This window comes from Anticarsia gemmatalis, chromosome Z, assembly GCF_050436995.1.
Source record: "Anticarsia gemmatalis isolate Benzon Research Colony breed Stoneville strain chromosome Z, ilAntGemm2 primary, whole genome shotgun sequence".
NCBI classification, from domain to species: domain Eukaryota; kingdom Metazoa; phylum Arthropoda; class Insecta; order Lepidoptera; family Erebidae; genus Anticarsia; species Anticarsia gemmatalis.
Window position 1 is genome coordinate 14757118 of NC_134776.1, and position 25271 is coordinate 14782388.

General features: G+C 38.3%; 1 protein-coding gene across 5 annotated transcripts in view; it reads left to right on the plus strand.

Moving 5' to 3' along the window:
* pico (ras-associated and pleckstrin homology domains-containing protein pico) overlaps positions 1-23324 on the plus strand; it is a 58156-nt gene extending 34832 nt beyond the window's left edge. Inside the window, exons 1-14 of one of the 5 annotated variants that reach the window (XM_076134342.1) lie at positions 5416-5720; positions 11375-11470; positions 14754-14943; positions 15026-15168; positions 15252-15341; positions 15424-15658; positions 15748-15897; positions 16213-16404; positions 16544-16791; positions 17137-17229; positions 17323-17435; positions 17779-17870; positions 17999-18193; positions 18287-23324. In XM_076134342.1, the coding sequence (XP_075990457.1) occupies positions 11375-11470; positions 14754-14943; positions 15026-15168; positions 15252-15341; positions 15424-15658; positions 15748-15897; positions 16213-16404; positions 16544-16791; positions 17137-17229; positions 17323-17435; positions 17779-17870; positions 17999-18193; positions 18287-19539 (3090 nt within the window). In that variant the 5' untranslated portion in view covers positions 5416-5720 and the 3' untranslated portion in view covers positions 19540-23324. Of the gene's footprint in view, positions 1-5415; positions 5721-11374; positions 11471-13088; positions 14161-14753; positions 14944-15025; positions 15169-15251; positions 15342-15423; positions 15659-15747; positions 15898-16212; positions 16405-16543; positions 16792-17136; positions 17230-17322; positions 17436-17778; positions 17871-17998; positions 18194-18286 lie in introns of those variants that run through there. The other 4 variants (XM_076134344.1, XM_076134341.1, XM_076134343.1 and 1 more) reach the window with 4 other exon arrangements.
* Positions 23325-25271: the final 1947 nt, after the last annotated feature.

Sequence of the window (25271 nt, forward strand, 5' to 3'; positions counted from 1 at the left end):
TAGTTAAATAATTTGTTGGTTCACCTCCCTTAAAATGGGGGAAAATAATGTTAGACTCGCCGCTGCAGGCACTTCATGCGCTAAGCTCATCGTGCACTATAATAGTCTCTATTGACTGAATTACGCGTAGTTACCTACAATACGAATTTCGTTAGCTTCGACCGAAGTAGATGCAATATTTTGAGCGTTTTAGTGTCAGACCATTTAGCACGGCCCGTTTATATTAATTATTGAGCGCAACGCACGTATATGAGTCATATAACGATCGTGCAACTTGCTGTACGCTCAATGTGAACGGTAAACAAACAATGAAGGATTTCCTACGGACTGGCTAGATATTGTAGAGTCAATAATGCTCTTAGTGAGTCTATCTGCGGTGACTGCGCCGTGGTAGATAACTGGCCAATTTAATTTGAAATTGCTACAGGATCTCGTTTACACTGAAATAAACTTAGAGCTAGGTGCATGTGCGTGGTGTCGTGCGGCGCGCGGCGCGCCGTGCGGCGGCGTGCGGCGCGCACACGTGGGGAGATTACAGCGACTGTGGAACAGGAAGCAATAGCGGATGATCTTACTATCCTGAATTCACACACGAGTTCATCTAAAATAGAAACAGAGCGAGTGTGCTCGTGAAAGCGAAAACAGACCCGATTATGCTCACTTAAATATAACGAGAATTATAAGTTTATCATTGTAACAATGAAAGTCCTCCTGAGCGTACCACGCACTGTAATAAGTACTGATACTGAGTGGAGTGCGTGGTGTTGGGGCGCGAACAGTGGCCAGTCGTAGCGGGTGGCTTAAGCTCGCGTGCTCGTATGAATTGTTCTGTACTAATAGCCTCAAATGGCTCGTTACGCTCGCAACTCGCTCCTCGGAGGAATTCATTTTAATTAAGACCCCACTCTCCCCGAGTTATGAAATTCCTTGTTATTCAGTGCTCCGACATTATAAAATATGTCGTCGCAGAAGCGATAAATACTCGATTGCTTAATACTATGCCGCTGCTATTTGCACGGGCTTTCCCGATCTGTACCGGTTTATTGAATGAAAATTATTTTAACTAGAAATCGTGCTCTATCACAAATCAAGTTTCAATCTACGTATTCCTTTCTATTTCTATAATGAACGGAGTATAATTAGGTACATTATTTATAATGACCAAACGGGTAGGTAATATCATTTTCGACTAATAATCTAAAATGATTGAATTGTTGATTCAAAACTCATAGGCGATCAAAGAAATGAAAATTGCTGAAGAACAATAGTAAAGTGCTCGACGAGCCATGATCATAAAAAGAAACAATAAATTTTATCTTTGGATGTGATATTGAGTAGTGAGTTCCTATAGATATGAGCGCCATTGCTCCATAGAGCGGAGCGGAATCGTTCAGTGTTCCCACTCGGACGTGGGTTACATTAGCATCGCACACTTAACTTGGTGGCGTTTGACTGCGACTTAAGCCTAAAATCCCTGCTCTCCAGACTTGGGTTTCCGCCACATCAGTGTTCACTTGTAAGTAGGCGTCTGTTCTGCTACACGTTGTGTCGAGCGCGGTAAGGGCAGAGGCGTTACTGAAGTGTCTAAAATATGCGTCGTCACGCGCACAACACGGCCCAAGCTTTCGCACCTACATCACACTATGGACACGGGCCCATTGTCTCGCAACATTAATGACTAGTAAACCGCGTGTTATATTCAAATAAATTGTTGCGATAATAAATACTTACAAGAACGCCTTTATTCTGAAACATTCGAGTGTTGTACCGGCGCGCCACGTTATCGAGGGGTGACGCAATCACGCGACTAATTTCTCAGTTCACATTTCCCTTTTATGTTCCGTGTTATTTGGATGATAGTTTAGAAAAGCAAGTATAAATTAGCAGTGTTGATTATTTTAGTGTTGGTAGTGGTGTATAAGTGTAGTTGAGGCCAACGTCCGTGTAGTATCGTCAGCACGGCGCCGCAGTTTGATGCGGGCAGCGCCACGCGCGGCTCTGCGCCAGAGAGGGGAGACTATGTTAATAGTCGCCTCAACAGACTGGAATTTGCTCTATATTTGGGCAGGGCGAGCACCACAAGTACCGACCGTCTTTAAACTCGCACCTCTACCTGACTGACTTAACTACGCTTCGCACGTATCATTTAAGATGTAGGGGCTTTATTTGTTGTTCATAGTACAGGGTCACCGTATTACTATGTTACCCAAAGGACTCTATCAACATGTTGTCAATGCAACCAACCAAAAGTAAATAATTATTTATCATGGAAACTAATAGAGCATTCAAGTGAGCACCAGTAAAATCGTAGAGCTTAACATTTAAAGCACCACTTTCGATGTGAACATGATGAAGTAGCAAGTTGAAACTTACAAGTAGAACTAAATAGAACTATTTCGGAGGCAGTAAAACGTAGCGTTGCGCCAATGCATGACGAGGTATGCAGCCCATACGCGATGTTTGGTGTTTACATTCTATGCAGTTTACGGGTTTAACCGAAGCATTTTTACGACTTGAACACACATTTTATCGGAAAAGAGTTGGCCGCGAGCGGTGGTTATATTTCACACATATTACACCAGTACTTTTAACATGAAACAGTTTTTTGCTGTCGTAAATGTCTCAATTACGAAATTGCTATGAACATGTCTACAAGCCTCCTACAGAACGATAGTCGATGACTTTATAAAGTGTTCTTGACCGAAAACCTTACGGCCGTCATTACGCCGATATCATAACTGCAATCTCGGCTGAATGGTTTTTTGATTTATTAAAGAGTTTGATTTATAATTAACGGTACGGAGACTACTGACCTTTACTTTTATGTTCGCTTTTATAATAACTGATACGACAGAATGCTCATAACGCGTTGATGGGATATTATATAAGAGTTTTGACATTGGTAATCAAATCTCGGCATAGGTAGCGGCTCTACGTGACAGCCATATCAATGTTCACTTGACGCAGGCAATAGGAATATATCAGCATAATATGAGTGTTATTATTTTACAATAACATAACACTAGCTCTAAACGGACTAGGATTTGAATTTCACTGTTGTTGCAAGTTGCAGTGTTTTGCAGCGGCCACACGCAAGTGTAACTGTAAACATTACCTACTGAATGTTGAAGTACCGACGTAGATAACGTAAGCAAATTCTTTCTCGTTTATTCTAGTAACTGTGTAATATAAGTCGTTACTAACTACTCTATTATTAATATAATAAAATGTACATAGAATCGTTTTGATATTACATTACGGAGAAGTAATTTAATTGCAATCAGATCCCGAGATTCTGAGGCAACGTTGCAGTTAGTTGTCAAACTCCAAACTCCCGTTCAATATCATGAGTTGTAAAAAGTGTTTTGATATGAACATTACAGACTGACATGCACATGTGTATATTAAAAACCAATAATTTCATTAGAAACTTTAGGTTTTTATTGCGAATCTTTTTAGAATATACCCACATAATAATGTTCTTTCTCACCCACAGTTTTACTCGATCGAGTCGTAAGTCGTAGTCATAGCTCGATCTAGTCACCTTCTATACGATAGTTCCCTTCAAGTTATGGGTTTTGCGGTCCACACATTGATATTTACTTACTCGAGTAAAACTATCGAGCACTATGATTCCCACATTTCTTGAATTAAACACTCGGCACAGTTAATTTTACAGTCGCGGTATTCATAAACTTTTCAGACAGGTTGTAAAACGTTTGCTCGTCGGCAGGGTGCAGTCATTCATAGTTGGAATCAATGTTAAAGTTACGCTTACTACATGAACGTAACGTAAGTACATAGGTATAAAACATCGCGTAGTGTGCGTATTGATCGAATCTCCGGCGTACAACGTATCACCGTAGTTCACCGTCCACGTGTGAACGGCCAGATGAATATAAAAAAACCAATTTACGTTTTTATTAAAACCTTTATTCGTTTTAATTGATTCCGTAGCGAAAATAAAGGACGTTAAATCGATGCGAATAATATTTAATATACATACTATTACATTTACCTGATAATTAAAACATATATGTACTTACTTACCTAGTTACACGTTATTTAACTGCCCCTTTGCTAGGCACGGTGTCTTATTAGAACTTGTTTGGTTAGATCGTCATAACGCTGATCAACGATTATTTAAACTCTTTAAAAAAACTCAATTCAGAAGATTCGCTTATAAAAACAGAAAAAAAAAACATATGCAAAAATGTCCTGCAATTGTTTTTCGCAACAACGGCAAATTGATTACGCATCCCTGCCGTGATTTACATATGAAAAGTGCTTGAAAGTATCGTAATTGCTTCGTAATTATTATCGAAGCATTGGTTAATTGAATAAAGCGGCAGACACGGCGTATAATTGTGGGCACATCAGTGTGAAATTTTGGGCTCATTTAATTTGCTAATTGGGATGCGATGATTGCGGTGCACTACAACCTGTTCACGTGTAACTATTGCTGTTTAAATTAAGTTTGATTTATAATTACTAAGATCAACATTTCATATTGAATAGAGTTACTCATTTACAGTCAAAGTATGTCTAATTGTTCACGAAATGTAAGTGATCCTTAAATCTGCTCAACTGAGATAAATATTTTTTTTTAGTTACAATACTTTCTTTTTCCGGAAATTAGGCATCAACTTGTTAGAAATATAAAAATTGTTGCAAATCTTTTTTTATCAACGTTGAACTATTAAACGACTTAATTCTTCTAAGATTTTATTCTAATTAGCTGCCTGTATTGCAATGTTGCCTTTCACACATAACTCTCGAAGTCCAATTAGTAGTTATTTTAATTACTGACTGATTTAAGTCACGCCGAGTACAGCGCTAAGACGAGAGACGATGCGGATGAATACGTTACAAATTCACGATACGATACACAATTATCGCGATTCGCAGTTCTGCACACTGTTATTTATCATAACGTATTTTCGTAATATTTGTTTATACGACGCTCAACTAATCCGGTTCTACTAACAATGATTTGGATGTGATATGATTCACGCTATGAACCAGCTTTTCGGCGGAAGAACAGTCATCGGCTCAATGCTGTTGAAGTAAACAAGGTGAGATCGATACACGTTTTGGCCATCGCTATTTATAAAACTAATAAGAACATTATACCACCGGTCGCTCACGGACTAAATAGCTTTTTGAGTGTTTCACCGCCCCGTCTAATCGGACCGTGCGCTCTGAACCACGCTCGGCTTGCCTGTGAAGAACAATAGGCGTGTATTCATAGTGTGCAATGATAACTGATAAGCGACGTGACCCACAACTCGTTTCTGCGAAGAATTTCTTACTTTTCCATATAGCGTGGTGCGTGTGATACGGTGACGTAACTCTCGTTTTTAATATAATGATGATGGTAGCGTCGCGGCCTCATAGCGTATTCATTCAGTACCTAGTGCTCGGTGGACACATACAGCCTATAATGCAATATCGTTTGTGTATCGCACTTTGGACTGCAAGCTTGTTTGTGCGGGCGATTGTGAGCGAAACGAATTGCACTACGGTCCGCGTTTATTGTTCGAGATATTATTGTGCAGCGGCCGGCGCGACTAAGTGCAACGTTCAAGAAATTGGATTGTATTGTTTGTTGACTTGAAAACTTTTTCCGCCTACCAGCCGTGTCGAGGACTTTCCTGTGACATAACCGTACTGGCGTACAACACTAACAGCAGCGACACACACTCGTCCATGTTGACAAGGTAATATAATTGTATTGACAAACTGCGCAACACTTTACAGCCTTCAAACACTACAAATACAATTGGTACAAAAATGACTAACTTAGTTTAAGGTCGAGATTTTTTGGACGATCTATTTTTAGACAGACACGTCACAAAGTTAAACTAAGTACTTATCTATTTAATTATTTTGCTCATTACCGAAGTACTCCCTCAGTCACTTTCTGTGGATTGTTCTTTAATCAGTTAGCACTTCATGGACACACATTCATGGACACTAAACAAACTAAATTGTTCAAGATTTGTCGCAATCTTACCTTTAAACTAAATAAACTATAAAGTTTTTTTTATCGGTCGTAACTTTAAAATTTTGTGGTTTCATACATTCTGATTGACTAACATCATTCTGGTTTTCTTTAAGTGAATTCGGGGTTTATTTAAATTTATCAAAATGCATATTATACACAATTAGATATTTGACATAATATTATTAATGTTGTATGGTGTAGAGATTTCCGGCAGTCGTGATCCCGTGGTTACAGGCACTCTGCACTGTTATATAATAGACATCACAGCTGTTCGTTACATTTTGAAATGACGCAGCTGCGGGGTAACTCAACATAATTAAATCTACCTATTTCCTTGTTTTCACAATCATTATTATTGATTACAACCGAGCTTAGCTACAGGAATTATGACCTATTGTTCCATGTCCTGGCATTATCATAGAAAATACTATTTCATGGTTATGATTAAGCTGATCGAAGGCTAAAAATAGTTCTTGCAGAAATGCTATTAATGTAAATGTTCAAATAACATATCTAAGGCGCGTCCTGCAGTTATAATTTATATGATAACTAGCTGACCCGCGCAACTTCGCTTGCGTCACATGAGAGAGAATGGGTCATAATTTTCCCCGTTTTTGTAACAATTTTCGTTGCTAATCCGCTCCTATTGGCCGAAGCGTGATGTTATATAGCTTACAGCCTTCCTCGGTAAATGGTCAATACAAAAATATTTTTTCAATTCGAGCCAGTAGTTCCTGAGATTAGCGCGTTCAAACAAACTCAGCTTTTATTTGTATAGATAAGAGAACCTCGTAGCTAAGTAACAACCGTGTGCATCCATCTCTAAGGTTAAGCTACGCTTGCCGAGGTTGTTCCGAGGATGGGTGACCATATACTATAATATAATACTCATAACTACTTAAAAGAATATACAATTAAACTAACACGAAATTCTACCAAATACCACTAAATGGGTATAATATTAACATTAAATACGAAAATAATGTAGTTAAAACTACTTAAAAGAATATACAAACAAATTTATTATAACTAACACGAAATATTTAGTGGAAACTATTTCAAACTAATATCAATTCGAAAGAGTATAACCTCAACTGATTAGAATAACGTAAGTAGCATAATAATCAAATTTCGGTTAAAAATCTCCAAAGCGTAGGCTTACCCAGCTAAGACATAAAACGTAATGATAGTGCGATTTAATATTGCCAGTAGCGCCATCTAGTGAAAGCGCCAGTGCAACCGCAAAGCGGTGGAGCGGTTTCTTCCGATTGTCGCTGTTTTCCGTGGGAATTAGATATTTTCCCGGAGTAAAAAGTAGCCTATGTCCTTTCTCGGATATCAAAGTATCTCCATACCAAATTTCACGCAAATTCGTTCAATAGTTTAGGCGTGATTGAGTAGCAGACAGACAGACAGACAGACAGACAGACAGACAGACAGACAGACAGAGTTACTTTCGCATTTATAATATTAGTATGGATGATTAACGACATGAATTTTGACATTTAAATTTATTTCAAATCATATGAGTTAAACACATTATATTATTAAGATTGGACGCATCAGGCGCTATGTGTCACAGATGCAAAATTGTTTATAGGTTAAGTAAGTGATATGTGAATTCGTTTCCAATATCGACATGGGAAATTCACATTCAACTTGACTTACTAAACATTTTCTTTAAACATGTGCACTCGTGTATAAAGTTATTTGTAAATAAATACACAGACGTGGTATTCGTACGTGCGTATACATAATCGTGTATCGGCGTGTTTGTAGCCCGCATCACTGTTATTGACGGGCGCGCACTCAGAATTGACGCACTTAATTTATCTTAACAACTGCTACACTTTCCCCTAACTATATGGGACTATATATTTTAGGAGAAAGTTCGCTCAATACATTATGTTTATGCTCTGACCGCAGCAGATTGTATAGCAAACTCGCAAACCAATAATTTGCTATTAGAAGCTATATTTATATGTTATTATATTATAATAATCACTTTCAGTGTCGCTATTAATTGCGTATTGATGGGTGTGTATTGAACTAGCAATTTGATTATTTAATACATACGTTTTCGTGGGCTTAACTGTTGATTATATTACAAAAGACCGATCCTATGTATAACATTTGCAAATTTGCTTCTGAGCTAAAAGAAAAAAGCACTCTAAGCTCTAAGAAACTAAAACCAACTGAGTATCGTACTGAAAGAAATTTAGTTTTTCTCTATTTCAATGAATACCAAACTTCTACATTAAAAATCGTGGTGTTAAAACTTTCTTAAGGTAAATAAGTTTTGAGGTCTGCGTACATTCAGAGAGCATGGCGGCTAACAAAGGAAGCGAACCTCTTTATGATCTGTCTTAAACATATAATTATTTGTATGTAACTGTACATTTTCTGCGGTAAAGCAATTGATTGGTTTGTATTCTGTCATATTTGTAGCGGATATTACAAACCACACTCCACGCGCACAGATTGTCTCCTCGCCCGAGGACCGCATGCACGCCTCCAAATTGAGATGGGTTACAGATTCGATTTCCGGGTGGGGTGAAGCGATGCTCGAAGCTATTAGGGTAGCGGCAGACTCACACGGAGGAGGGAGCATTCGACACAACCTGTGCCTAACTCGATTGTGGTTCTGATACCCCTTTTGGTGTGGCCACTATGTTGTTGCATGTTATTGGTAATTCAAGTGTACACTAACCTAATATCAGACCCCTAAATTCGATTTGGAGCCGCTTGGACTGAAGAGTAGAAGTTCAGTAAGTGAAAGTGAAGAGGTGAGGGGTGTTATAAGTTTGACGTGTTTGCCTGTGTGTCTGTCTGTCTGTGGCATCATCAGTCCCGAACGGATGCAGCGATTAACATTTAGTATTTTTTTTTGTATTAACGGCGACTTATGTGCGAGTGTTCTTAGACATGTTTGTTGAAAATCGGTTGAGCCGTTTAATAGTTTTAGGGGTGAAAGTGGGGAGATTAACCGAATGTCTGCAAATATACTCAGTTTCTTTTTATTATTTTTTACATTTAAAAGGGAAATTAATCCTCGCAGGTCCTCATATACACCCTCCAGTACTAAGACTGCTATTATTTTTTATATGCTATTATTGCATAAGACGTTACATCAATCGGACTTTCCTTCCCGGTTATGGAAGTTGTGATAACAAAAACATAATGCCCAGCGCAGCGGTCGAGCCGTGCCCATCGCACGCCCTACTTACCGTACTATGCTGCTCTTATTATTAACTAGCTTTGGAGTACTTTGGACAAAGCTTTGCAACGGTACACAACCTTCGGCTTCAGTTCGCTCTCAGTTGAGAACACGGTATCACCAAGCTTAGTTATTTTACCACGGGATTTAAACATTACTTATACAGTAATTATGCATAGACCCACAAGCGTTCTTACATATTATTATATGTTGTCCTTCTACCTTTACATACAATAGGTACCTCAAATATATTTTTGATATAGGTACAGTATACAGATGAATCAGTAATATCGAAAATTGAATAAGGCACCAAAAGCCGCAAAGTTTAACTTTACCTTCTTATGACTTCTTCACAATTTGTGTGACTACCTTTTTTGTTTGACAGACAAATGACTACCATTCGTTACGCAATCAACTCGTGACATTGCATCAATATAATTATAACTAAATAAAATAAGAAAACAGAATGATCACGACGCGACCCGATAATGCAAAAGTTGCATGTCGCGATGGTGACGATTATGACGCCAACAAATATTTTTTGTGCTCTCTTTTAAGCGAATTGGGGAAAAAACCCTATGTTTACGACAGCCGAGTTTCATCATTATAGCACTACTCGATGATATTTTAATAACATACAACTCAAAATTGCAAATGGACAGTGAATAAGGTTATAATTGTGGGAGGAGGATAGCACGACTAATTCATTGTGTGCGACAAGGATGCAAGTATAATAAAGACTATGGGTATAACGATGGTTTTCATTAAAAGTGCCACACGCGAATATGCCATGATCCTATATCCTTTTATTCTAAAACCGTTGGTATAAATGTTTGGCAAATTTTATCAAAATCCATTCCCACTTTATTGTATGAAAGAGTGGTAAAAAATCCTGACAAAATTTTCGCATTTATCGTTCTACCTAATAATAATACTGTTTTAACAAAATGTAAAAGCCTTGCATTCAAATATTATTATGTAGGTTAGCTCTATATTATGACAGCTGCTTATTCTGTATCCTAGATCTCTGTTCAAAATAAAAAAGGACATCTTACTTTACCTATGCTTCAAGTTATCAACCATTAGTTGTTTATAAAGGACAATCTCATAGTGCTTACTCAGTCTTGAAAAATACACTAGTCCCGTAATTTTCATACACATAAAAAGACTAAGTATATGAAAAGTTTATCGTTACAAAGAACAGCTTGGGGCCTGATTCGCTAAAGTTTTAAAACAATAGAGTACTCAACTGACTACTTAGTACACAGAAGTAAGTTTTCGTGCTCAACTTTAATCCGTTAGCTGTTCAGTATACAGTATACAGACTGTACACGGTGTAACAGGTAACTTCTCCCTGCAACCGACAGATTCCCGGAACAATGTAAAACCCCAACTTATTGTTCCTAAATGGACAAATAACAGCTCTGTTTTAAGTTTTAAGACAGTTAGTAATATAAGTATTTAAGTATTGTGTTTCAAAACTTTTGGATCGTGTAAATTTGTTGGTGTATGTTAGAAGCTTCACTTAAACTTTCATTGATTCAATAATGTTCAAAAATTTGTACTTATTTGTGTGTTATATAGCAGTCGTATAATACAGCAGAAAACGCAACAAAATACGGCCGCGCGAACTGCCTTAAACTAATATTAAAAACGAATTTTACGGTACACAATGCACTTCATCCAATTTGTACAGTTTAAGAAAAAAAAATCAGACTAGCGAGCAGTGTTCGTTAGCAAACACATTCAAAATTAAAAAGTTTGCATCTGCTGACTGACATAATAAAGCGGGTTGTCGTGTGCCTGCCACTCTGCCACTCATGACAATTGACAATTTTGAAACATCTGGCACTCTGTCACTATATGCTTGATGTAGGTACCTACAGAGTCCACCGCTGTCGTAGACACTCATGTTAGCCACTAACTCGCTGAACAAAAACTAAAAATAAACTTTTATTTGAGACCTAAGTTTAAGTAATCGATTTAGGTACTAAAATAGTGAAGTGAAAACTTTTGACACAAAAGTTTTAAAGTGGGCTTTCACGCCCGATTCGGGGCTTGCACTTTTATACATGTAGATGTGTAAGTATATCTTAGGCAAACTACAATAATATTAAAGCACTTAGTGATATGTGTCTGTTCTGTTTCAGATGGCGCTGGTAGAGGAAGCAGGCGCGGGCGCCGCTGCCGACGACCCCGAGGCCTTACTCAACGAGTGGCTCGGCGAACTGACTGTACTTACCGCGGTATACAATATACATATTATGCTGCAATGCTGTTACTTGCACACCTCACCACCTACATACGTCTGATATTTATCATTAACGCCCTTTCAGATAACGCCACGTTGCCTAACATTTTAAGCACGCTAATCTTTATCGAGCCGTTAATAGTGGCATCTGGAAACCGATTCGTATACTTACTTAGTCGAAACATATACCTTAATTAGATAATTAAATAAATAAAAAGGAAAAGGTAGAGTTTATAAAGGGATGATTGATGCTGGACCACAAATGGAACACGTGTGTGTTGCAGCCGGCGCGGGCGCGGCGCGGTCGAGGCGCGGGTGCGCGGGCGAGCACACCGCGCCGCGTGGGACAGGTGCGCTGCCACATGCGCTTTTACCAAGATTTTGCATTGGTCCAGCGCCTTGTGCCCCGTGTTAACATCTCGAATACGAAGCAATACTTACACGCGATAACTTGATTTTCAACAGACCTTTAACTGGTTCTTTATTAACCTTTTCATGACATGATTACTGTTGCTTTCTGCCACACTTATTAATACAGCATCCCCATTTAATCTCGTCTTTCGTTAGTCTTTTGATGCTAATTAAACGACCCATTTTGATAAAATCGTCAGATGACTGAATATAGTTTTAATTCATATCCTGGCCATTGTAAATTCGGCATAAGAAAATTACCCCCATATAATAATTGCAAAACGCAAATTGAGACTATGGATAAGAGTTAAAAATCGCTTCTTGTAATTGAAAATTTCATCTGAAACATATAAAATAAGTACATGCCTGTTTTGTTTAAGATAAGTTACAAAACTTGCAGAATATTAAGAATGTTGAAGCCATTGTTAAGGCTCTGTTCAACACCAAGTAATTATAGCATTCTTATCACGTTTCGTTTAACTCTGGACAAACAAAAATATTGTAAGAGTGAATAATGGTATTCGCATTATTACTGATGATTATCAGCTACAGTAAGGCGGAGATCGATAAAATGTGTATCCCGAACATCTGTCGCGTGTATTGGTCTCCGGCTCTCCGCACGAGCAGGTGTCTCGTACTCAACACCTGTTTCCCATTTTTTGTCCATCTTTTTGGTACGATTTCTAGTAGAGTCCCGTATTGTAAAAAAAGTCATTGCTCATTCAACAACCAGAAGGATAATTATAGAATCTGTTCTAGAATACCATTTAATATTGTCATGCTTGCACCTTTCTGTATGTTATTGTATTAAATTTATGGGCAAATTATTGTAACTGTGATTATTTTCACCAACCTAATGGGTATATAGGTCACATTTATGGTGTAAGTAGGGGGTGCGGTATGAAAGTAGGACAAGAAAAACTAGGTCATCCGACCAATTGTTCCCTCATTGTCACGTGCGGAATAATACCCAAGTCCCAACATCTAAAAATGTTAATGTTAAGTTATTTATAGTCTTAGTTCTAAGTTTGATTGGACTTAGAGTTAATATGTAGGCGTTCGACATTAATATTGATCTAGATTTATATTCAGTTGCACTCAACTTTCTCTCAGTAATACTTGCTTTGTTGTTTTTTATTATACCGTTAACTATTTATTTAGGAGTTATTTTTCGATTAAAAGACTATCGAGAAATACACAAGGTATAGTCGGGTGAATAAGTCCAAATCTGTGTGGCGGAGGCGTGGGGGCGTGTAGGGCAATGTAGGACTGTTCGATGCGGCTGTAGGTGCGGGCGTCGAGCGTCGAGCGGAGCGATAGGCGGAGCGGGGAGCGGAGCGCAAAGCTACGCGGAACCACCGGGCGGCAGGCAAAGCTCAGCGCCCCGCGCTCGAGGGTTATAGCAGAGGGGACTAGCACGCACACTAACGCACGCCGCTCGTCCCGTCATTCTGGAATCAAACAACGTAACGTACCGGGCCCCGCACACGTGCGCAAGTCACAAAACACGGTTGCCGCTTGTCTACTTGCCTCCCCCCTGCGCTGTGCCTGCCTGTGCGACCGGCCGCGGCCGACTCCGCGCTCATGCTTCATTTTGTAATACTACTCACTTCACTTTGCTCTACGCTGCCTAGTTGTGGTCGTGCCCGCGTACGACTTACGCGTTCCGTCTGTTAACTTGGCGAGTGTCCTTTGTTTGATGATTTCTTAAAAAATATATTTCGATGTCTTGCGGGAAAACATTATTTTGGAAGAAGTGAATGGGCGAGGTCAGTACTCCGCGCGAGATATACCTAACTGTAGTGCGGTTTAGTTGTGGTGCAGTTCCGCGCAGGCTCCGTACTGTGGAAGTGTGGAATAACAAAACTCGTTTGCGTACATACCATATTTAAGTGCGCATACTTGCATTTAACTTAATTTAAATTTGTACGAACTGCTGTATTTATAAAATACATCGTTTTAAATGAGAATAGTTGCATACGGTGAAGTGAATGACGCTAGTGCAGTAGAAGCATGGTCGGGTGTCCGCGTGACAAAGCGCCGGCCTTTTGGCACGCTTTGCTAATAGTGTGAAGTGGTGTTCTGTGAGTCATTGCGCGTTGCGATGTAAACGAAATGATGGATGTGCAACTAAACGAATCGAGTAAGTGGCAGCGCGGAGGGTTTCTGTCAACTCTTAACAGAAGTTTTCGACTAGCGAGCGGGAAAACAAGAAGTGTAAATAACTCGCCCACAGAAAATAAAAACATGGAACAAAGTTTCGAAGTGTCATCGGTACGTAATTACTGTGCATTGTTGATTACAATGTTCCACTAATATTTCTTGAGGTTAAATAAAACCACAAACAAGCCTGCGTTGATTGTGGTTTACTGTATTTCCGTAGATGTTACACATATTTACTATAAAATAATATCAGAGAGGCACACACGATCACCACAAATATAACAATAATATAAATAATTTGTAAAAGATAGCTATAATGCGGTTACTACACATAATAAATATTAATTTATAATAGCATAGTAATCACTCAACACAATATAGTTAACAGTGTACAAATATAAACATAGAACTTAGCAAGTTCATTGTTTAAAGACAATGCATTCCCAACTATGTTTTGGGATGTCAACTTGTATGTGCGTGAATAATTAATTTCTAATCAAATAAGGATCTTAATTTATATTCACGGTATCCAGTTGTCACTTATGGCTCGTACTTATTTAAGGCTCAGGATTAGATAAAGACTTCCTGACAAATGTAGTTGTAATTTACGAGGTGTATATGAAATACTAATTAAATATAAGATTCCATTTTTAGCATCAGGTACAAACGAAAATAGTTTACTAGATACATTTGTAATATTCCAGGGTCTGAACACTTCAAATGAAGCGTCAACGGCGTTAAGGCCGCTAGAGATAGTGGCTCCACGCATTGATACATACAGGTTCTCGATGGCAAACCTTGAGGAGACACAGGATGCTGATCTCGATGCTATACTGGGGGAGCTCTGTGCCCTCGACTCGGAGTACGATGAAGAAATATCAAGAGTCTCGTCCGGTAAGAGCAAAAACAATACTTGACCTAACATGTACTTACTTATTGACAGGAAGTGTATTAATAGTACGCAATACGGTTACAGCATTATCAACATCGTCAAAATCACGAGCAGACGGTGTAAGTGTAGGCGAGGTCTCTCAAAGACAAGATAAGGAGTGCAGCGATGGCGCTTCCAGTATCGCGCGCACTGATTCCCCGGACAATGACTCCGCCTTTAGCGATACTGTAAGTGCAATATAAACAAGTACGCTACAGCACAATTTAATAACATATAGAATTTCGTACTTAAAGCGCGTAAATGTTTTCAGGTGTCAATGCTGTCTAGCGAATCTTCTGCTTCGAGCAGCACCAGTACGAAATGCAAAACGTTGAAGCTAAATCTACAGCAAACACAAAAGGTAAACATGTAATCATATCTCTTCATAGATTTTTGTATAAAAAGTTAGAATGTTTGTTAAATTAAGTGTACAATTGTCACAGGACGCGAGTTTCCAACAAAAGGCTGATAAAATAAAATTGGCTTTGGAACGTATGCGCGAGGCGAACATAAAGAAGCTATTCATCAAAGCTTTTTCCATGGATGGATCGTCAAAAAGCCTACTGGTTGACGAAAAAATGACCTGCGGATATGTCGCAAGACTTTTAGCAGACAAGAACCACGTCATTATGGAACCAAAGTGGGCTATAGTGGAACACTTACCTGATCTTCACATGGGTAAATAACTATTATCAAATAATCCACTACATTATAACTAAACATTTCTCTATTGAATCGACTTCCTACAAAGTGTTTTTTTATTACAGAACGCGTATATGAAGACCACGAAATGCTAGTCGATAATTTAATGCTGTGGACAAGAGAATCAAAAAATAAAATTCTGTTTGCTGAACGGACTGACAAAATATCCCTGTTCCAAACACCAGAAAAGTTTCTTCTAACCGAAGATGACAGAGGTAAATAAGAACTACACAAGTTTATTTTTTAACATCGTTAACTATTACATTGTTTTAATGACTCCTTTTTAATTGAAAGATGTGAACAAACATGAGTCTTTCTTACCCCAGTTCGGAGTGTAATATTTATTATAACTCCACGGGCATTTACCTAGCAGATTACCAACCTTCACCGCTATTTAATATTCCTTAACCGAAAATCCTATACATCTGTCCGTTCCGGAAATTGAACCCGGGCTCTCGTTATTAGCAGTCACGTACGCTTTTGCACAAGCAAAGCAGCTGTGTCACTACTAAAGCTCTTTTATTAAATAGGTTGGTCTAGCGAGCACGACGAGCACTCGAGGCAGGTTATCATCGAGGAGTTCTTCGGTCAAAGTGGAGGCACTATCAGCACCATGCCCTCAGTGTCCGGTCATCCTGTGCCACCGATGGAGGGACCTCTTTATCTGAAAAATGATGCCAAAAAGGGATGGAAGAAAATATATTGTGTCTTACGACCTTCCGGTTAGTAGAATTAAGTAAAACGCTGTGTCGTGTGGCCACACTTAATTTAAGCTAATGCGACTTGGCAAATGCGAGTTTGATATTTTGTCGTAAAGACTGATCCTGGTACTTATTTGTGTTTCATTTGTTACTTATTTAGGTCTCTACTACTCGCCGAAGGACAAGGTGAAAACGTTGAAAGAGCTAGTGTGTCTGGCAACGTTTGACACTAACGAAGTTTATATAGGGCTGAACTGGAAGAAGAAATACAAGTCTCCCACAGACTACTGCTTCGCCATCAAGCACCCGAGGCTGCAACAACCAAAGAGTGTTAAGTTTATTAAGTTCCTGTGCGCTGAAGACCAGCGAACTCTTGAAAGATGGGTCACTGCGATGCGCATTGCTAAGGTAAGAAATATTATTAACTAGCTGACCCGCGCAACTTCGCTTGCGTCACATAAGAAAGAATGAAAAAAAAATCCCCGTTTTTGTAACATTTTTCGTTGCTACTCCGCTCCTAATGACCGTAGCGTGATGTTATATAGCCTAAAGCCTTCCTCGATAAATGGTCTATCTAACACTGAAATAATTTTTCAAATCGGACCAGTAGTTCCTGAGATTAGCGCGTTCAAACAAACAAACAAACAAAAAAACTCTTCAGCTTTATAATATTAGTATAGATAAAAAGAACTACAAAAAGTTCGTTCCTATTACCTCATGGCTACTTCTAACTACGTTGAAATTTTCTAATAGCATGGGCGGCAGCTGCTAGAGAACTATCGGTCACTGGTGGAAGAGCTCACCCAGGAAGACTTGGATCACCTCGCTCATGCGCGATCATGTTCCGTAAGTGTCTTGTATAATGCCTGAAGTTGGATTTATCATTTTTTAAACCAATAGCAACGGTGGAAAATCTAATTGTCGTTTGTTTTAAACTAGATTACATCTATTCCGACTAAGACCAACGGTAACGCTGTAGTGGGCATTAGCAGTCCTGCACAGTCCACGTCTAGCAACGTCAGCGTCGCCAACTCTGACGTCAGCAGCGGAAGGTTGGTACCACTGATTCTATCATATTATATAAATGTGTGTTTCCTATTTTTATTCCTGTATTTTATGTTACACCGAGCCTAGCGTTTGCTTGTTCTGTTAATTTCTCATTATTTGCGAATGTAGTTGTAATCATGTTTAATATAGTATGTATTATAAGTACTTACTTATAAACATAATGCTAGCGTATAATAATAATATGTAATATTTATTGTTTTGTTATTCCCTTATATGTATGCGAATTTTGATATTATGACAATCCATTCGTACTGTATGTTGTTACTATTAATATTATATGTAGATTTGTTTGTAAACAAAACCGATGATGACTATTGACTTACACAGACACTCCCGCGCGTCGTCGTCCAGTTCGAGCGGATGCCTCTCCGATGGCGGCACCGCTTCCGAAAGCGCATTCGACTGCGAATTTCCTATGGGTAAATATTATACTTTTAGTTATCCTTATACTTAGTTAACATATTTAATAGTATCATATTTGTATTTTGATTTTCTTAATACCTAATAATCGACTTATGTACTATGAATATCTTATTTATATTTTCAGGTACAATTAAAAGGAAGCCTTCGATGAAACCGAACATTCCGTTAACGTGGATGACCAGGCAGCTGAAAGAGATGGTCGAGAAAGGAGGCGAGTGCGGAGTGGAGGATGAGGGGGGCGGGGACTCGGGCACACTCACGCGGAGACCACGCTCCTCCCGGACTGAAGACTCCACGCTAAAACGCCATCATACCATCGGTAAGTAGTCTATCAGCCATGAACAACTTATGTGAATCGGTCATTTATTCAATGATTTATTTGTATTTATAGATACTATCTCTATATTTACAGACTCTTCCGAAACCTTGGTATACGGTACAACTACCAACACACGCCTAAGTGCCGCTGGAAGTCCCGTCCGTCACGATCTACCCCCGTCTCCCACCTACGGACACTACGAGACCATTCCCCGGGACAGCTTGTATCGCAACAGCGCCGACAGTGGCTCAGCATTGTACGGCTACACCAGCATCTATGACAAAGTTCAAAGGCCGCAGAACACGAACATCGTGGAAGATCTTCCGCCGCCTCCGCCACCTAATGAAGATATACCGGACGGTATGTTCAGCTCCACTCTCAGTCTCGACTCACTACCACCGCCGCCGCCCCCGCCGCTTGAGCCTATTGAAGATCTCACCGGCTCACAACTTAGCTTACCTCCACCACCACCGGAACATACGTTAGAAGCCAACAACGCCGCTGGCCGAGTCCATGATATTGTCAACCAACTTACAGCTCAGCAAATTGAGCAAGCTTCACGTGCCGGTCAATCGCGAGTGACCGTCCGAAGTACTGAACCCAGTCGCACTTTTCCGAGGCAGCCTTCACTCGATAGTGTCAACTCTGAAGCATCTCGAACGTCGTCACTGCATTCAGATAAAAGTATCTATGGCCAACAAAATGTAGCCTACGGCGCATGTCTTGCTGAACTCCAGACAAAGAAACTGAGCAACGGAAGTCCCTCTATTCAGAAGAAGTTAACCAATGAACCCGTTAAAGAGCGCACTGGATCCATTAAGAAGGTTAACTTTGCTGACGATCTTCCAACATGTTCCGATAGTAAGAAAACTAAGAAAATATCTTTCAATTTGAAAGAGCAACCTCCATCGTCGCCTCGTAAGCCTCCGCCACCTAAACGCAACGAGAGCACGCGTTTAACGTCACCAAAGAAATTAGCCGATTCTAACAGCAATCCCCCAAAAGAGTTTCTAAGGGACTTGCAAAGAGTGATGAGGAAGAAATGGCAGGTCGCTCAGAAATGTAAATTGGAACCCGCGACCACACCACATGAAGTTCTAGGATTTCGAGAATATCCTTTATCAGAAGACTACAAAGAGACGAGTGTATCGATGTGGGTGCAGGAGCACTACGGAGGGGGAGTAGAAGACCCGTTCTATGAGAACGTATTTGGTCGCGAGCCGCAGCCTCGTCGCGAAGAGCCAAAGCCTATAAAGAAGCGGCCTCCGCCCGCGCCGCCGCGCCGCAGCGAGTCCACGCACCTCTCCACACATCCACACCCGTCAACAGTACAGCCTACTATGTGAGCAGGCATCGCTCGCTACGGGTCATATACCATTTTATATACTATATAATATATGATTGTAAAAGGCGACGTACCAGAATTAGATATTTATAAAAGCATTTATGTTGGTACGCTGTTACTTATAGCTACGAATACTTATTTGATGTCTCATATTCCGCAAATTGAAAATCGCGGGTACCGTAGATAATATTGGACTTACTTGTAATAAAACTAAGCTCTCTGGAGTTAGGCAAAAAGTGACATATTTAGTTGAAGAGTTGAAAAAATGTGTTTAAAGACAATATGCAAAATACTATTAATTTTGCATTAAGTGACCAAATTCGATATTTGTTATAATTTTGAAGGCAGTTATAAACAGTAAAATGTATAGTAATCAGAACGGGGTGCTATTTTGAAAAGGTATACTAAGGTATGTAGGTTGGCAGTTTTGCAAGTTCACTATCAATCAGAGCTGAAGTGAAGTGTATTCACCAGTTAGTCAAATATAGTTATAAATGTAAGGAGAACGTTAAGGGCGTTATGTATAGGTTGGCGAGCTACTTTGTACAGGTATTGCGTGTACTTACTGTCGGTACACAGAGACGTTGCCGCGTTGTTTGTGAACTTGCAAAATATATTTACTTATTGCATGAGTTGGAGTTTTGTCAATTTTATATTATGTTCCTAGTTAATTATTGTATGTTGTGTGAACCTCGGGGCAGTCTACATAAAATATAGGAATAGAATAGATAATTAATAGCCAATTAATATTATTATATCGTCAAATTGATCGCGGGAACGATATTATGGGCTTACGGCGCTTCAGCCTACACTTATCCAAATTATATTTACATCTTAGGCTATTCTGTACGTGAAGAGCTTCGTAACGAATCGATTTATAGTTAAGTAGGATTATAGGCATAATTTGTCTTGTTTTAGACACAGACATCGTATGACCGTATCACTACAACTGTAGATTCAAGTCGAAATAGTAGAACGTTACGATGGCGGCTTCAAACTCGCACCCTCTTATATAATGAATCCAATTTTACTAGTTATCTGGACAGAATCGTTCGTTTTATTGCAGACGGCGACGTTTTCTCATTAATCAATTCTTAAAAAATAATTATTTCCTAAATAGCTAGATAGTTGTTTACATTTGCGGGTTGTGATGAGCAGCCAGACGGCAAGAACGCCATCGTATCGTGTCCAATGCCGCGCCCATACATGAAATACATCAACTTAAGTGACGTCGTAGGAATTGTTGCTGAAATCGAAATATTCCTTGTTTGTGCCATAGGAAGTAATCATTTCTCATCGTGTTGAATTCTGTGTAACTATTCTGTTAATAATATTAGTATTACATTAATCGCTATAGTTAATCTGCACTGGCTTTCAACTGGTACAGGCAGTGCTTACTTATGTCGTGCCTCGCAACTTTATTTTGCATTATTTTACGATAAATAGTGAAATGTATACATTATTTTATTGTCACATGATAGACTCAATCAAAATTTAGCTTGGTAGCATAGACAGAGCGGCGCGTAGGAGGGACAGAATGAAAAATATACAGAACTCCAATGTGTCTGATCTCACTGTACCATCTGTAAACGTTATTATTATGTTTAGGCTGTGATTATATCGTGTCTCATTTATTTCCTCTAAACAATTCAATAATGCAATGGCGGTAAAATAATTGAGTGCATTAGCGAATAATATACAAGTATACATTATTGTGTGAAGTAAATAATTATACAAGTAATCATAGAGAAAGAAATATTAGTTTTAGCCAAATGTCTTGGTTATATTTCCACCTTTGTATATCTTCATTTGATATTTTTATATTCTTTGTAAATTGTTTTTTTTATATATTTTAATAAATAACTACAACAGACCTCGGTCCTAATGTAGGTAATTAGCTATTAAATTAAGCTTCGAATACCTGACTAGATTTAATAATTTAAAAATAAATTGCAGTTTTTTATTGCTTGGATTAATTCACGAAACTTACTGTTGAGCTGAGACAGCGTAGGTCACGATACAGCACACGTTTATATTTTAGTTACATAATAAAGAATGCTAATTATGGTTCTTCATAACAAAATATAATTCATGTCTTTCCTGTGCCGTCTTGAAGTTTAAAAACATAAATTAGATTGCGTAGTTGTATCGCCTCGGTAATGGTGCCTTTTCTACAGTTACTTACATCTGCCATAATGATTTCTGATCCTTTTTCCTTTAAGACAGGCTCTGCTAACTAATAATTTTACATATAATAAAACATTACGAGAATCAAGTTAAAGTGAAAGTTTTATTCTAAACGTAACTGTAGTCTGGGCACCACTGTGGCTGTATGCACAAACCCTGTCTTTGCTCGCTGGTCTGTACACGGCTATGTCAACACTCAACTGCTTTACTCATAGAAGCTGGCCTGTATCATTAGATTCATTGCTTAAAATCTTGCATTCCTTCGTGCTAAGTTCAAAATTTATAGTAATAAGATAAACATCGCTAACTAATAGTTTAATAAGCTATTGAGTCGTCTATAGAGAGTTGACCGGGCTGAACGTTGCACCATAATAATGGGAGTACCTATAATTATACAACATTTTTTACTTTAAAATACGTTTTTATAAAATTTTATACACATTTAAATTAAATAGGAATACCATGACTGTTTTACTGGATTACGTTGATAGGTACATGACATCAAATAACTCCATCCAATACATATTCGGATTGCAAAGACTGAAAACATAAAATCCGATTTTGACAATAAGCTTGCGTCCAAAAAATCCGAAGTCGTTTAAGATATTCGACAAAGACTAAACTCAACTGCCTTAAATAGTTGTGCCATGCCTTCTGTTAATTATAATGGAATGTTTTACCTCAAGTGAATGCAGGGTGTGTACTGAGTAGGGTACCATGGCACGACCCCACGACACTATTACGAGTGCTTTGTTGATGGGAGCGTCGCAGACTCCAACGTCTCACTCTACAATCAATAAAGTTATTAATACGACAGTAATGTCGAAAACTGTTTATATCTGATCGATGTTTTAGTTGGAAAACGAAGACACGACTTTTGATTTACGAGTATTATAAGTGTAAGTAAGACTGCTGGCTAGTATATAGGTTCGATAGTGAATGTTGGAAACACTGAAATGATCGATAAGATATAAAACCAAACACGGCTAGCAACGTTTCGATGAAACTAACTCGTCCCAGTAGGTAGCTATCTCGTCATCTGATGCAGGCACAGATGATATTGATTATAAACCACAGTAAAGTCAACTACATGGAAAGTTTGTGTGTAATATACTTACTTGTGTATCGTATGTAATAAATGTAATATGAAATATTTACTATATTATGTATACTAAGTTATATAAGACAATCTGTTGTTACCTCTTCGTGAGTGCGATGTGGTGGATTTTACTAAAGTAATATTTGCTACTTGAAACTAAATGTGTAATGTTTTAATCGCTCTGATGTGCCGCAAGTCTCTCAACGGGACTTTAAAATACTGAATCAATAAGTAATTGATCGTTAATGTTGTATATAATATCTCATAAAATATCCAAGTTCTACATTGAAATTGTTTGCAGTAAACTAAAAGTTAGATACGGGTTGTATTTTCATAATTTCGACACATACCTGCATAATGATGTATTTGAAACTGGTTTAGTAATCATTTTGTGTAACGCATTTATTAGTATTCTTAATTAAATATGTTTAAATTGTACAGAACAAATTAATTATAACATTAATTCTTTGTATATTTTTTCAAATATAACAAAATTCCAAGAAAAATCTTTTGTTTATTTTTCCCTAACCCTATATTTATATACTTACATCACTCACACATTACTTACTTGATGTAAGGCTTTGTGGAAAAACTAACTAACTTGATTATTATAGTTATTAAGAATATGAGTATCGAACCAGGCCTTTACATTCTATTAGGATGAAGCTAACAATCTGATTCTAGGTTAAACTAGTAAAACGTAGGAAGTAGATACGTCTTAGTACGTAGAGGTAGATAGGTAAATACTAAACCGATATAACCAATTAAAGTTTACTAAATGTCTGTGAACAAACATAGCTCGAATATTGGCGAAGATAACAATTCTAATAAATCCCAAGCGATGAATAAATACTCATTCTTTTCCCTTCGGCCGCGTATGATACCAGAGTTTGGTAACCAGTATCATACGAAGAAAAAATGATCGTTGTAGGATACTGGTATCCAAGTGATATGATTTATTATTTTTCTGATACTCTTTATTATGTTTGGTAACCAGTATCTAGTAAGTAATATAATATTCTGCCTATGAAACCAACTCGGCAAAACTGTGATAAGCAAATGGGTAGTTTCCCAACTCAATACTGAAATGAAAACCCTATCTGGTTATTCAAAATCAAATTCAAATTATTATTATTCGCAAAAAATATGGTGTCATTATGTCATTATCCACTTCTGGTTATATTATTGTCCTCTTTCATCCGAGTAAAAGCCATCGGGTCGCATTCTGTACCGACGCTTGTTGTAAACTCTCGCTTTATTGAAAACATACAAGGAAACAAGGAGTTTTGATTTACGACTTCATTTTTAACATTTAGATTGACACTCACTGTACATCTATAATTAATATTGTAGCAAAGCCAAAAGGTGGATTCGTTTGAGTAAGGTTTTTTCCTGCGGTACTTGCGACCATCACTCAATAGTGCTCTTCCTCCTCTCTTCGTAGTGATAAATTCAATATCTTTACTCATTTTGGACTACAAGCAACGCGGAAATATATCAATGCACATGACATCATCAGTTGCATACGAGGAGATGTTAATTATTCACTTGTAATTATTTGATATTTTCCTGAGCTGATACTGGGTTACATAAAACGAAAAATTCCTATTACTTGGATACCAGTATCCTACAACGATCATTTTTTCTTCGTATGATACTGGTTACCAAACTCTGGTATCATACGCGGCCGAAGCCATTCTTTTATTGTCATATGGTAAGTGGTCAAAGTTGTTCGAGCCACCCGAAGGTCTTTGACGTGGCTTAACGATGGTCATCGTAGTTGATAAGAACTGGTACTAACAATATACGCGCCCTTCGAAGCACGAAGACGCGAAGTTTAAATACCATTATGCGATCGTTCCATAGATGGGTGACCCACATATAGTTTACCAACCGGTGAACGGAACTGGCTATATCAATGAGTACTTATTATCATTATTGGACAACTACTTTGCTATACATCTCTAATTCTTATTCTTACACGATGCTAGGTAACCAGGCTAATCCTATACCTACTATCTTACTATCAAACAATTTAATTAATTCGATAGTAACTATGCGAGGATAGATGTATGTTGGTCTATCTCGAAAATCTACTGAACGGATTAACACAGAGTTTATAATCGAAATTAACACATAGGATACTTTTTTTTCCCCGATGATAAAGTCACGGACGGAAGCTAGTTAAATGTATTTTTTTTCCATTTATTGGCATCTGGCTAACAAGGACCGACCACTTAATACTTAGGTACTCAATATCTCAGATATGAAGACCTACGTGATTTCAGTGAGCTTTGTTAGTCGTTGTCGAAGAGGATAGAATCTATCCCCAGACTTCAGAGATTTATCCTACTATTAAAACAGTTGGTCATGATACCAAAGGCAATCTTCAAAAGTAAATGTAAAACTGCAGTAGTTTTTTAAAGATTTTAAAATTATGTCTGTAA